At 37.6% G+C, this 16,067-nt stretch overlaps 1 protein-coding gene across 1 annotated transcript in view; it reads right to left on the reverse strand.

Annotated features, from left to right (window-relative positions):
* The window catches only part of LOC135157604 (fibrillin-1-like), a 38,527-nt gene extending 23,047 nt beyond the window's left edge, over positions 1-15,480 (reverse strand). The window contains exons 1-7 of the mRNA XM_064113894.1: positions 14,941-15,480; positions 12,074-12,353; positions 8,517-8,639; positions 7,325-7,450; positions 3,745-3,873; positions 3,123-3,257; positions 2,371-2,490 (exon numbers count right to left, since the gene is read on the reverse strand). Of these exons, the coding sequence (XP_063969964.1) occupies positions 2,371-2,490; positions 3,123-3,257; positions 3,745-3,873; positions 7,325-7,450; positions 8,517-8,639; positions 12,074-12,353; positions 14,941-15,105 (1,078 nt within the window). The 5' untranslated portion in view covers positions 15,106-15,480. The remainder of the gene's footprint in view (positions 1-2,370; positions 2,491-3,122; positions 3,258-3,744; positions 3,874-7,324; positions 7,451-8,516; positions 8,640-12,073; positions 12,354-14,940) is intronic.
* Between the last annotated feature and the right edge of the window lie 587 nt (positions 15,481-16,067).

A 16,067-nucleotide genomic window follows, 5' to 3' on the forward strand; every position in this document is an offset into this window, starting at 1 on the left:
CCGGGTAAAGGGTAATTCCCTGGAATGACATCACGGTTCTTATGTAGCAGGTGACGTCATGCGAGGCGGTTGACATATCCGCCGGTAGGCGGAGAAAGATCGCTTTTTAAATAGGAAACTGTATAGATGTCTTGTTTTTGTGCATCGTATCATATGCCCGTGCAACGTCGCTGCATCGTGCGATAAGGTCGACCGAAGGTCACCCATACGCGGCGATGACACAACGGTGGTGCAATACCGACGGTGCGATAAGGGTAATTCCCTGGGATGACATCATGGTGGTTGCGTAACTGCGTCGTAATACCATTTCACGGTGACATGGCTGACCGGAAGTCTGGGTCAACCCATTGGGTCGTGTGGTCAAAGGCTGAACGGGGTAAAGGTCATGCGGTCAAAGGCTGACCGGCTAAAGGTCAAAGGCTGACCGGGCTAAAGGTCAAAGGCTAACCGGACTAAAGGTCAAAGGCTGACCGGGCTAAAGGTCATGGCTGACCAGGTCATGCGGTCAAAGGGCATGTGGTCAAAGGTCATGTGTCAAAGGTCATGCGGTCAAAGGTCATGGGTCAAAGGTCATGCGGTCAAAGGTCATGGTCAAAGGTCATGAGGTCAAAGGTCAAATAGGATGAGGTCTATCCATTAACTACTCCTTCAGAAAAAATTAAGAACCTAGGAGTATATTTTGATAAACATATGACTATGAATGATCATATTTCCACTGTTTGTTGTACTGTCACATATCATTTGAGGAACATAACTAGAATTCGTAGGTTTATCTATCAATCAACTGCTAACCATGCCATACGCTCCCTTATCCTTTCTCGTCTTGATTTCTGTAATGGCCTTCTTTCTTCAATACCAGTAACTCACATCAATCGTCTCCAGCACCTCCAAAATTGGGCGGCCCGTCTTATTTTTGAAGTCCGCCGTGACACACCTCCTGAACCCCTTTTAAATAATTTACACTGGCTCCCTATTAGACAACGTATTAATTTTAAGTTACTTCTCTTTGTATACAAATCTCTCTATAACCTAGCCCCAAAATACTTGTCTGATTGTTTAGAAATTTATGTCCCAGGTAGAAAAACTAGATCCTCTGAAGACCCACTTAAATTAACATATCCAACAAAAAGAAAACAGACCGGAGATAGAACATTCACCGTTGCATCCTCAATGGAATGGAACAAACTCCCTCTCACAATAAGACAATCCCCAACAATTGAGTCCTTCAAGAAATCCCTTAAAACCCTTTTGTTCTAGGCAACTGCCTTCATTTAATATGTCATTCTGATTTTTGTTTGTATAAATAAGTTAAATGAAATTGTGAGCGCTTTGGGCCATGTGGGAAAAGCGCGTTATAAATGTTGAGTATTATTATTATTATTATACCACTATATCATACCCTTAAAGGGATGGTCCAGGCTGGATATATTTTTTTATCAATAAATAGAGTAAAATTCACAAAACGAAATGCTGAAAAATTTATCAAAATCGCCTAAAAATAACAAAGTTATAGAATTTTAAAGATTTGCATTATTCCGGTGAAACAGTTCTAGACATGTCTTCATAAATATTCTTCAGGTTGGTTGATGATGTCGTATTCCCACTTGTTCTTTTGTATTTTATTATATGAAATTAGGATTATTCAAAAAAATTCTACCAAGAGCTAAAAAAAATTGACAACTGATTAAGTGCATTAGTTATTTATTGCCGCAACTAATTTCATCATAATGAGGACACATCATTTACACATGTATGAAAATGAAAGAATTATGATTTCATGCAATAACATAAGAAAAAGGAAAGTGGGAATGTGACATCATCAGCCCACCTAATGAATATTCATGATGATGTGCATATAACTGTTTTCACAAAATACTGATAAAATTTAAAATTCAATAACTTCGTTGTTTGTTATCCGATTTTGATGAAATTTTCAGCATTTTGCTTTGTGGATTTTACTCTATTTATTTAGATATAATATTTTCAGCCAGGAATTCTTCCCGCTGCCGGGGTTCCAAGCCGCAGCGGAGGGCCATCCACGCTGTCTACCAGCAGGGTGCCCTCAGGTATTGTTTGTATTGAACATCCAATAGATATTTAATATCTTCTCTATCGTCTCAAAAGTTCAGGTATCTCTAGTAATTCCACGTGTATCAAACACTAGGAAGAGATACATTATACTTCTCATTTTTTTCAGAAGCAAATTTGTATAATCTAGATCAATAATAGTTTTCTTCTTAACAAGCAGAGGGAATGGAATTTTGGGGTAAATAACTCAGAATCACAGAGATTGCAATATTTATATGTTAGGCCAAGAATACCAAATGTTTAGGTGATATGTGAGGAATTATCTCAGGCAATCCATCTCACCTCCACATCCTTCTACTGTCTCCTCATATCCGTCGTGACATACACAGAGATACGATCCCTCACTATTCTCGCAGGTGGCGCCCTCTCCGCAGAAGTTTTCCACCTCACATTCATTGAAATCTATAAAAGAACAAGAATTGTATACATATAATATGATAATAATAATATATCCATTTATATAGCGCAGTTACTATGTGCATATACTCAACTGTGTTTTGATATTTGGTATCATAATTACCGCGGCTATAGCTGAGCTGCCATATTAATAGGCGCTAAAGCGTTCAAGGAATAAATCCTACCGGGTACCCATTCACCTCACCTGGGTCGAGTGCAGCACAATGAGGATACATTTCTTGCCAAAGGAAATTACGCCATGGCTGGGATTCGAACCAACGACCCTCTGTTTCAAAGTCCGGAGACTAATCCACGATCCACTGGGCCACAACGCTCCACATGCATATCTTAAGAACATCATTGCAATCTATATGTACTTGCCAATACCTGCTGTGGTGTTAGGAAGAAGAAATTCATTTTCAATAACCAATAGTAGTTTCCTTTATAAAGATCACAGGGATAGAACACTGACAAACACGTTGACAGACGCGAAACAGTATAATGAAGACAAAAACAAACCACAGGCCTCGTCAGTGGATTTAATCACGCTGGGCTTCACTTCGTCCTTTTATTGTTATCATCCAATCATCAAATGGTTCACAAGAGATTTACTTTTTTATGAATCCGTCTCCACTTACCTACACAGAAACCATTTTCATCCAGCTCATAGCCGTCTAAACACATGCAGTCATAGGACCCAGGTGTGTTCAGACATACAGCATTAGGTCCACACAGAATGTGAAGAAGTTCCGTGAATTCACATTCGTCCACGTCTGAAAATAAACAAATATAATATTTAAATGAATGTATGTGTTATTGGAGTACTCCAGCTATATTTATGGCTATTTCAACATCTTCACAATGAAAAAATAATAACAGACCGCTATTTTTTTTCCCCACCAACCTTTTCTACATATCATATTAGTATATTTAACTTACTTTCATTTTTTCAAAATTTATCCCACATGCGAAGAACATTGGTTTCTAGAGAAAAATGAACTTACGAGTAAAATTAGAAGTAACGGATTGAACTAAAATCAAATATTATACTCAACCCGCATTCCCGTTTGTTGTCACACGAGTATTTCAATTAGCTTGATAGGCATGCTATGATGTTTTCTTTATTCATAATCAATTGTTTATCTACTAATTACATTCAATCATTCATTAATTTATTCATCCATGCACACATACTTTCTTATATGTGTTATTGTGCAGATATATATAAGATATTTTAAAGATCGTATTAAAGAAGTATACCTTCACAGTTTCCATCTCCTAAGAATGAGAGGAATCCTGTTCGACAGTGGCACTGGTAATCGCCGATCAGATTGACGCAGTCACCACCAATACCACAGGTATCAGGGTTTTCTATACACTCATCAATATCTACAGGATCAGAGAGAGAGGGGGAGTATAGTTAAGAAGGGGGAGAAGATGAATAAGAAAGGAAGATAAGGTGAAATAATTATTCATCTTATGCAACTCTCCCGTTGAAATCGTGTCAAACATCCTGCATTTAATCAACGAGAATATGCAGCGAGCGAGAATGAAATGGGAGCAATTTTGTATCATACTGTCATTATCAAAATACAGCCCTGACATCTGCGTGCTTGCATTACCCATTTGGCATGTTTGGTGACATGCACGACGTTTCCTCCGGTCTTATCTCAGAGGGTATAGCGTTAGAGTTAGGACTGTAAAGTTTTTGGTTCAGAACATCAGAATATTGTAAAGATAAAGATTATGGTTTATTAGTTTTGGAATTGACACTCTAAAAATGAAGTGGTAATTTAGCACTTGATATTCTTGTATAGTGACTGCACTTTGAGTGCTGATTTTCTAGCCCAAATTTGATTGAATCAGTACTCAAAGTGCAGTCACTATACAAGGACATTAAATGCTAAATTAGCACTTCATTTTTTAGAGTGTAGATTTTAAAGGTTCGGTTTAACGTGAAGATTTTCCATTGGAGCAATTGTCGCCGGAGCAACTGTCATGGAACCAATCATTAAGGACATGTACTTTATTTGTCATCCAAAATAATTATTTTTCTACGTGGAATGAATATAGGATTCATTCAAACAGGCATATCTTCATATATGATTCGGGAATAACCATAATATTTTCGGGAATAACCATAATAACAGAGCAATGTTTTATACATAGCAATGTTTTCCCGGCTTTAAGCCAGGAGCATAATAACATTTGACATCATGTTGTTAGAATAAGGTGGATATCTTCCTGAAATCATCTTGAATAATTTTGCTATTCTGAGAACTATGCCTAATTATTGTGATATTTATGTCAGTGCGATTTTAAAAATCTTTGAATACTTTTAGCACACTTTATTTCAACCACATTGAATCAAATCTATTCATTTATTTGTATATATTTCATTTTATTTCTTCGTTCAATTCTTCTTTGATTTTTGTTTTGGTATCTTTATTTTTTTTCTCATTTTTATTATTTTTTTGTCTGGAGGGAGGGGGTTCAGCCGGCTTATTATAATCACTCGGGTCGCGTTCGCGTTCGAAATCACTCGGGTCGCGTTCGAAATCACTCGGGTTTTGGATTTTTGGCGATTTTTTTTTTTATTTCGATGCAATTTTTTTTCTAACGGTGTCTTCAATGGGACAAACACGCTGGGCAAATAAAATGAAATTGAAATTCTAGTTTCGTTTTAAGCCAGCAAATGCCTTAAATAAAATGCATCATCTTAAAGGCGCAAGTGCAATTAAAATGTAATAGAAGTCGCAAGCACGCGCGATGATTCGGAACATGTTATTAAAATGCTTTGGGGAGCTAACGTTTTCAAATCAATTTATTACTATCTTCAGAAATTAACTTTTGATAACCAAGAACAAATATAAAAGAAGCGGGGTCCGCTATCACCACGAGGTTGAAGAGAAGTGTCTATCATCATAAAGGAGGTAAGAGAGTAGTGCAGTGATGTCCGTCGGTAATACGACATTTAAAAGTTCACGGCGGCGTCCGCTATCACCACGAGGTTGAAGAGAAGATATCTATCCTCGTAAACATCGTCAGAGATAATACTGCGTCTTTCTCCCTGATTAATGCGACCTCTAAATAGCTAGCACCTCAAAAAAATCTTGAAATATGTTCTGAACGATCACGCACTGTAACTAGATCTACGCCGATATTTTATATCCGATTTTTCCTTCAAGGGGCATGATCGAAGATTGGCAGGTGATCGCGCCGATTGTGGTAAAATCGGGTAAAATCGGGAGCCGATTTTAAAATCGGTTAATTAGAACAGGTACAATTACGATTTTAAAATTAATTTAAAATCGATTTCCAAAATCAATTTTAAAATCGATCTAAGATCAATTTTAGATTAGTTTTAGTATTAGTTTTTAAAAGCCCATTCACATTTTTACTGATGCTGACGAAAAGTTAGTTTGGTTGTCAGAGCATTATTTGTCCTGGGTCTAAATAACTATGTCCGATCGAAGGACCGTTTTAATTTCGGAAAGGTAGGAGAGACACAGAGAGAGACTGAACCCCGTTCAGCTCAACGTATACGTTTGGCACGCGAGCACAAAGAAGATTAATTAAGCACATCACCTAATGCAATGTTTCGAGAATTTAGGTAGGGAATTTTTTAGGTCTCCAGTTACTTAAAACATGATATGGCCATTTTATCTATAAAATAAGACAAATTTTATGAGAAATAGACAATAGTTAAGAGCATAATTTTAAAACGCCTATCGGAAAGATCGTCCTCAAAGCTCATTACGTATTAGACAGCTGGCAGCCGTCTGTTTCGAGTTTTTTAACATTTTTATTTCTCCTCGTACACAGACGGCTCGCTATGGTGCAACCATCATTACGGGGTTAACAATGCAAAATCCCCCAGACGGCGCTCATCGATTTTTGTCTTTATTTCATAAAAATATATGGAAAGAACTGTATCAAATAAATATTATTATTCCGTTTTGTCCTAAAATGCACCCAAAAAAGATAAAATAAACTTAAAAGGGGAAAAACAGTAACTAATTGCTTCGGCTGTCGCGCAACGTCACTTCCCCGTTTTATTGGAACTTAATGCATAAACATATGGCCATTGAGTCCCTGTACAGATCGAGATAGAACTCCGGTCTCTGTATTGGTGAGTGGAGCTAATGGAGTTCAGCGGAACAACGAACATTACAGACTGGAGACCGAAGCTTTTGGTCTAATTACGTATATATGCATTAAACCACGGATGGCTGGCTATGCATACCGCTGAATAAAATACTTTCGGACGAGCTGCAGACTGACTGGCACTGTAACGTGGGATCTAACTCGGCTGGACTCACGTTACCTTGCTCCATGCTACCGATGCACGCCGTGTCCGACCGTGGCCGGGTCCCGCCTTGGGGCCATTGCATGCAGGCATACATGTCCGTACATGGGAATGACGATGTAATATCGATGTGGCAGATACGGCAAGTTCCGACTCGGAGTCCTCGTATAAAAACTGTAGAAGTCTGGATGTATTCTAGGATAGTTGAGCCACATGGCTGATTTGCTTGTTTGTTATGTTAAGCAGTAGGCGAGTGCCTTTTATTTAAGGCACTTGCCGGCTTAAAACGAAACTAGAATTTGAATTTCATTTTATTTTCCCAGCGTGTTTGTCCCATTGAAGACACCGTTAGAAAAAAAAATCGTATCGAAATAAAAAAAATCGCCCAAAATCCAAAACCCGAGTGATTTCGAACGCGACCCGAGTGATTTCGAACGCGAACGCGACCCGAGTGATTATAACAAGCCGTTCAGCCTCACTTCCAATCTTCAGAAATATATTTCGCACACGCCATTTCACAATAATACATACCTTCGCAATATCCTTCATGGCCAACTGGCGAGTATCCGCTGTTACACATACAAACATGGAAACCCGGTCTGTTGAAACAAATCTCATTTTCTCGGCATATCCCCTCCTGTTCACATTCATCAATATCTGTAAGACGACATGATAACGGAAAGATGGTAGAAGCACGATCTTTATAAAGAAATGGCTGACATACAATAATTCACTTATTTGAGTCTTGACGACTTTTAATCACATTTTACAGGTCGAAATTTCAATTGTCGAAGCCATAGTGACACAAGCCTTTTTGGCTTGCAAATTGAAGCTGGCATCTTTGGTCAACTAGCAACTATCGTATAACCATAATATAGGTCCATGGTATAACAAACATTTTTTTTTTATTTGGGGGAGCATATGTCCTGAAAATACAAATTTGATTGTAGTTGCCAGTTAAGCAATTATTAAGATGATGATGATACTGATCCACAACATATTTATGTTAAAACATTAATAGACGCAGTCTCATCCAATTAAGCTAATTGCTATACATCTGCTGAAATAAGTAAATAAATATTAAGCCTCTTTTTATCCTTCTGTATAATTATGTCTAGTCTGGTTTAATAGAATCTTACCTCGAACTTAAGTGTGGGTTTGTTACTTGATGGTCCCCTATTTCACACATTCGACACATCAAAATATGGGGGGGGGGGTTATAACGATAATTTGACATAAAAGTATCACTATATATTCTAAAATAAGTGTTTCTTATTTTTACCCAAGATAAGCTTGCTAAGATTAACATAATTATACATTCGCTGATATGAAAGATATAGTTCTACAATTAGGCCGTTTCGGTTTTTTTTTTAATTGAGAATCTACAAACACTGTTTTAAAACAGTGCTTTTCTTCCCCATTTCCCTAATTTAGGTCAGAATATAATATTCGAAATCATGTTAATGGCGATGTTATTTTTTTTTCTTTTAAAATCCAGATACCACGGATAACCTCCTGCACAATAAATTGTGTGTACTCTTTTCATTATGTCCATTTTTTTCACGGGACATTGTTTATATAATGCATCAAAATGAAGAAGGGTATCTTAGCTTTACAAAATCATATGTAAACTTTGTATGTGATTGAGTTATGATAAATTATAAGTAATTCTAGCTTTATTTTTATGCGACGCACATGCTAAGATAAATTATGATAAAATTACCTGTGCAATTGTAACCATCAGGATCTAAGATATATCCATCCAAACAGGCACACTCGTAACTATCTAGGCCGATGGGAAGGCATATATCCATACAACCGCCATTTTCAATAACACACGGTTCAACTGAAGGAGGGAAACGTGACACAATGAGAATAATAACAATAAGACAATCAAACATAATCATTTGGAGTAATGTTTCAAGATCAATTCGACTGCATTTCATAATTAGATTATACACACTTAATATGTTCAGTGGCGTAATGAGGAAGTTTTTTTAGAGGGTACTGTATGGCATCTGTGAAAAAAAATTAAATGACCCGAACTTGAATTTGACATAATATCTTTAACAAGTGGAACGCCTCTGGCAGTCTCGCCTGCATTACGCAAATTCGATATAGCAGCAGTGCTGCCATTGAAAACAGCTAATGAATAATTATTCACAGAAGAAAACACTAATGTGATAATAAAATATTATGTCCATTGACCCACAATGACCTTTGACCATAATCATGTGACCTAAGACATGTGCAAAACAATTATTCAACCTTGATTACCCTTATGTCGATGTTTCATGAGCTAGATCCATAAACTTTTTATGTTATGATGCCGATTCAACACATACTCCCACCACGGCCAGAGTTCATTGACAATTAAGTGACCTTTGACCTTGGCCATGTTCCTGAAGCGCGCACAGGGTATTCACGAATACATTGTTGCTCTTATGTCCAAGTTTCATGAACTAGAGCCATAAACTTTTAAAGTTATGACAATTCCACAAATACCCCCAATATTACCAAAGGTTGTTCACTCTAAATGACCTTTGACCTTGGTCATGTGACCTGAAAATCAAGCAAGATCTTCAGTAATACACTATTACCCTTATGTCTAAGTTTTATGAAATAGATCCATATACTTTTGAAGTTGTGACAACATTTCAAAAACTTAGCCTTGGTTAAGATTTCGATATTGATTCCCCCAACATGGTCTAAATTCATCGACTATAAATGACCTTTAACCTTGATCATGTGACCTGAAACTCAGGCAGGATATTCAGTAATACTTTATTACTCTTATGTCTAAGTTTCATGAACTAGGTCCATATACCGGCTAAGTTATGATGACATTTCAAAAACTTAACCTTGGTTAAGATTTCAATGTTGACGACGCCGCTGTCGCCGTCGGAAAAGCGGCGCCTATAGCCTCGCTCTGCTATGCAGGCGAGACAAAAATGACATTGCATCTTACAAATTTTCCTTTCCTTTTGCCCTTCTTATTTTCTTTTTTTGGGCGGACCGAAGCCCCATCCCTATCTGCACATCAGTGATAACGTTAAAAAACAATGTGAATTGTTGACAGAATCGACAAAATTACAGTATTCATAAAAAAGTAATTTCACTTGATTGAAATTGCTATTAGATCAATACATTTTTATCAATGTAGGCCTATGAATGATAATGTGTTAAGATAAGAAAGGTAACACCCAGAAATACCGAGTGAATAAAATTGCAAAACTGCCCAAGTTTTGTTCCGATTCCGAAAGTTCCATATCTTCATACCTTGGTTGTAAAATCAAGTTGAAAGTGCTCCAACTTCAGTCTTTCCTCGAGGAGACCATCAAGGAAAATGGAGATGATTCCTCCCCCCCCCCCCATTAAATTAAAAATATGCAGGATCCGCCCCCGGAGACGTGCGATCGTAAGAACAACATACAATTGTGAATTATAAGGAATATCAGGTAAACATGGTAAAGGAAATGGAAATGGGTGAGGAAGTAGAATGGTGTGATAGCAAAGCTTCCGTACTTACAGACAAAATAAAATCATAGTTACTTGACAAACTCGTATAGGAAACAAGTCACCATAACATCCTTGTGGGTTTGTTTCATTCTTCCTTTCTAGATGTATTGGTAACAATAAAGTCAATAATCGGTTCTAATAAATAAATCTTATTTCATCTCCAAGTAAATGAAAAATATTTCCTGTCTCTTAATTCTATGAAATGCAAAACATAGAGACTATTGCATTTCTGAGTCAAACAGTAAACAAGCGCAATTGTATCTTGATATGGCAATATGCATTAGGCAACAGGTTATTTTTTTCTGTCGTTCAGGCAAGCGTTTCATGAAATGACCCCTCAGATGTTTTATCAGAAATAGTCTGTTTTATCCAATAATTACCATGGTAGTATTCCATCTCAGCTAATCGAACTCAAGGATACATCTTTCAACTTGCCGAACGAAAATGTTGATGAAATGCCTCCCCGGTATTTGGCAAACGACAAATACTGATGAAACACTCCCCGACTGCTATAATCATACTGAAGTCTAAGATATTGGTGTATTAGAATATATCAGAAGAATTGTCTTTCTTCAAACATCAAAAGACGTACAAACTTTTAACTCACATTTTAACACTTCATAAGGGCTCTCGAGTTTTTCATCGTGTCACTCTATAGTTGTTCATCAAGCCATGCGTAAGTCTTTATAAAACAGCCCGTGTTTATAAAATAGTGTGTGTATCAAACTATAGAGACAAGGTCAAGGGCTAGATCACTGGTCGAATTAGCCACCATCTTGAATCGTCATAAACTGACGACCTTTCCTTTTCAAATTTCTGTTGAAAAGACCTGATATGCCAAACTGGGATGTCAAATAGCACTTTCATGCACCATGCTGCACTGTGAGGCAGAACGAGGAAATTAATTTGCTTTGATTTATTTTTCTTATTTCAACTAATTATATTCAAATTTCCTATTGTTCATTTTATCCCATAGCTTAGAAGGAAAATATGAATATCGCTTTCGAATATATACTTCCGGGATTCAAACCCATGTGGCCAGCCCTGGGACGGATCCAGGATTTTCCTAAAGGGGGGGCACATTTTCCCGAGGAAAAATTTGACAAGCAAAAAAAAAAAAAAAAAGGTTTTCAACCAAAATAATGACATAAAGGTCTTCATTTTCAAAAGGGGGAGGCACACTTCCTGTTTTAACAGCATTTTTACATTACAAGTTTTAATTGTGTCTCTCAACGGGGGGGGGGGGCACGGGCCGGCTTTGCCCCCCCCCCCCCTAGATCCACCAGTGAGCCATTTTAACGTTGATCTCTCTCAGGTCTGTCGGATGGTGACGCCAAAGGTCAGTCCCAGATGTAGGCTTTAATGATCATTTCGAGATTGACAGACATCTTAAAAACAAAACCAACACAAGCACTATTCAATACATAACCTATACTCATGATCGAAGTATTTCAAGTGTTCGGGTTATATTCTTAGATAATTCCCAGCATGCAATTTCCTCCCTTTAGACATACCCATTCCCCGCTCCTGTGTGATTTTATTTTGAAGCTACAATGAGCTTTGGGGTTTTTTTTTTTTGGGGGGGGCTCTTGTCAATATTTTTCGGTGTCATTTCTTGCCCATGAGAAATCGCCTAAACAAACTCTTTATAGCATGTATAATTTACTGGCCCCTTCTCGAGTCTTCGTTGTATACAGCCACCCCCCCCCCTTCCACACCCCCACGCCGCACACCATTGGAGTTTGGTCATACCACACCTACCTGAACTTCCAGCTTGATAATTAGAACTGAATGGATGCGATGATGATAATGGACCTAAGTAGCTAGCACTTTCTGAAGGGGTCGTAATCTTAGCAGTGCTCGTAGTTTTGGTCGTACTTTTACTCGATGTAGTAATCGTATTCTTTGTAGTGGTACTCATAGTCGTACCAGTTGCTTTCGTTTGGCTTTTTCCTGTCGTCGTGACCACGTTCGTTGAAGAGCTCGGACTCGATGTCGTATTCATGCCACTGATCAAGCTCGTACTCGTACTCGGAATCGTCTGTCAAAATGTAACCAAACAAAATACGATGGACAATTCCGCATGAGAAGAGAACATGCAGTCGCACCAGCATACATAAAACTGGAAATTCATCAATACCAGATGTAAGAAAGTTCTGACATTTAACATGTTAAAGATATTTGCTTTAAGTCACAAAACAGTTTTATGCACAACACAGATGTGCAAATGGGTCGTTGACATCACACACTTAATATTTCGTGATTTTGTATTATAAAATATGAAATATTTCAATTATTAAGTTTTAATTCATTTAATGGATTTCTCGATCGAATCTAAGCAAGTTAGAGCAATGTGATATTTTCATTTTCATTAAGCAGTCAAACCCTAAAAAATGATTAAATTAATTTAAAAAAATATACATAACGAAAATGAACAGTAAAGAATAATTCCATTCAAGCTGGTTTTTAATATGAACTTACAGCCTTACTCTCTCTCTTCCTGTCTATCACCCCCCCCCCCCCATCTATCTCTTTCTCTGCCCCCCCCCCCTCTCTCCCTCTCTCACTTCCCCTCTCTCTCCCCCTCCCTTTCTCTCTTGATCTCTCTCTCTGTCTCTCTATCTCTCTCACTCACTCTTCCCATCACAAGCACATGCTCCTGCCATCACGACCATCATGTCAGAGTTAATTTAGTTTGTCGCTGTAAAACATAATCCCATCTCCATGACCTTGAGATTGGAGCTCCAAGTTCAACCTGTATACATGCTTACTTTATTTTCAATACTGTTTTCATTCGACCAAGGAGTTACTCATAGATTCGACTAAAATTACTACTTGAGACATGTAGATGGTCAGTAAGTCTGACGTTCTGAGTATATGATGATTTACTTCTGGGTCGCTTGTTTTTTTATAACCGCCAAGATGAATAGATATAGACAAGTGTCTGGAAATCATGCGACCAACAAGTGCAAAATGACATCATCATGTGATAGGTGATGAGGACCCCTAACATACAGTATATTATGTAATTTTTGACTGCTAAATAATGGATTGATAATTGGTCCTTATGTAATGCCGAATGAGAAGTTATTTGATAAGTAGCCATTTCCGACCAAAACTTTATTTTCACTATTGTTTTCATTCGACCAAGGAGTTACTCCTTGATTCGACTGAAAATACTACTTGAGACATGTAGATGGTCAGAAAGTCTGACGTTCTGAGTAGATGAGGATTTACTTCTGGGTCGCTTGTTTTTTTTATAACCGTCAAAGACGAATAGATAGACAAGTGTCTGGAAATCATGCGACCAACAAGTGCAAAATGACATCATCATGTGATAGGTGATGAGGACCCCTAACAAACAATATATTATGTAATTTTTGACTGCTAAATAATGGATTGATAATTGGTCCTTATGTAATGCCGACTGAGAAGTTATTTGATAAGTAGCCATTTCCGACAAAAAGGCGCGAGCCGTGTTGTGTAAGGAGTCCAGCTGCATTTGTGGAAGATGTTGTAATTGGGTGGCATTATGTCACCTTACAACTATGAATACATGTGCATGTATACTAGTATAACAAACAACGCCATGAAAATACAACACTGAACTGTAATGTCACATTGGTCACGTTCTGCTTTCAGTGGCGCCGAAATTGTTACATCTTAACCTATCGCTAAATGTTTAGGACTGATTCTTGGACACTATGATCTTATATGGAAATGGAACCACTATAATTATGGTGACGGACACAAACACACAAAATTTCATAGGCTACCTAATATTCATATATTTCAAGTCGTTCATCATTATTCAATCCTATGATGTATAGAATATTTCAAAATATCGGACACACATTTATGTCCAGACATAAAGGCCAGTATTCTGAAGGTTTAATTTAAACTCTGGTTTAAAGTCGTGGTTTAACTATGGAAAGCCATTTGTGACACGATTCTGTAACAGTAGTGGTTGAATATATCAGCTAATTTTAGTCTCAAATAACTCTTAATTGCCTGGGAAGGGTGCATAAGATAGTTGTCCCCACCAAAAAGAATTAGGCAAGAGCACTGTAAATATGAGCAGCATACAATGTAAACATAATTTTGACATCATTATTTGTCGGAGGAGAACTATCGATAATTAAACGGAAAATGAAAACAATTAACCAAACCTGGAATGGGATACTTGCCCAGAACAGAGGAAACTGGCGTTCAGCTGTAGAGGCCTTATGTACTGCCAAGTGTGAAGAGGATTAATTAAGTAAGTAATACAGTGGCGTATCTATAGGAAAAACGGGGCCAGGGGCAAGTGCCTCCTTCCCCCCCCCCCCTTTAGATATGCCACTGCAAACATACCAAGGAAAGTGAGTCCAGCCCGTCCGATCATACACGCTACACGCTACTTTCAATGACATCATCGGTCGGTTTGGAGCCGATATCATAAGAAATGTGACTGTAATAATACCATGATAACATGTATTTGAATAAATATCAACAACAGCCATATTAACTCACCATTTCATTATTTTAGTGTAACGCAAAAAAATAAGAACACGAGTGAAAACTTGTAGTTGAAAGCAATTCTTCCCAAAATGCATAGCCGAATATAACTTCTTTATAACACAACTTACCGCGATTGCAGGCGGATCTGTCGGGTTAACATGTTGAATTCCCTGTGTTGTAGCTGATGTTTCTATTCTCTGGTTACTCAATGTTCCATTCCCAGCCATCTCGGACTGACATAAGATATGGTTCATCGAAAATGAAAATATTAAGATTCGGAATAATTTATCCATCGTTGTAAGTTCACTTTTCACGTTGCAGAATCTAGATGTTATCAATCATATTCTGACTGTAATCCCACCCGCGTAAATGGCACTGGTGGTTGGCAAAGTTTCCAGGTTTGCGACACACTACTACCAGACGACACAGGCTACTACCGATATCCAAGCTCGATAGCAATCAATTACACCTTCGATAAAGCTCAAAAAGCGAGTTGATTAATTGGCTACGTCCATCATGTCCATAGTATTTGATGTCTCGGGTCCTAATGCTTTAATCCACCGTTCCAATTCGGATAAACCCCCGCCGGTTGGCTGAGTGTTCAAGTAATCTGATGGCCCATAAAGCCTGTCAAATTGCCGGATATGTTGATATCCGCTACCATTGTCCTAGCTCATCCTTTTCTTTTTAGCACGTCGGTGATGACACAGAATCATAAACAGAAACAAAGCTTATGTCAAAATACCTGTTAGCGAAAAGCCACAATCTCTCCTTTTCTTCACCCCTTCCTTTTATTATTTTAATTATTTTTGGGGGGGAGGGTGGGGGAGTCTTGTTGAACTACTTAAATTATTACCAGTCGGTATGTTACGAAACCATGGTTAATTCTTCGAAACCAACGCTGTGAAATGTAAGTGTATAAATAGCTTTTTTTCAATCAAATGTTAATATATAAACTTACAGTTTTGTTTGTGTTTTGATAACCAACTTTAATTAATATCATATTCTGAAGCAGTTAGGTGAATATGACTATAGATCTATATATACAAAGCGTTTTAATGGTAAATCATCCAAATATATTTTGCTATTACAGAATTCACAAGAGGCCTTGTGCATCTGCTATTAAGATGGTCCCTGCTCTTTTTATTCATATTCACAAAAGTTATTATACATGTATAAGGATTTTTGTATTTGTTTTTATTGGAAATTGAAAAAAAGATTGTCAATATTTTGCCAGCAGAAGGTCAATAAATCA

The sequence above is a fragment of the Lytechinus pictus genome, chromosome 2, assembly GCF_037042905.1.
Source record: "Lytechinus pictus isolate F3 Inbred chromosome 2, Lp3.0, whole genome shotgun sequence".
NCBI classification, from domain to species: Eukaryota; Metazoa; Echinodermata; class Echinoidea; order Temnopleuroida; family Toxopneustidae; genus Lytechinus; species Lytechinus pictus.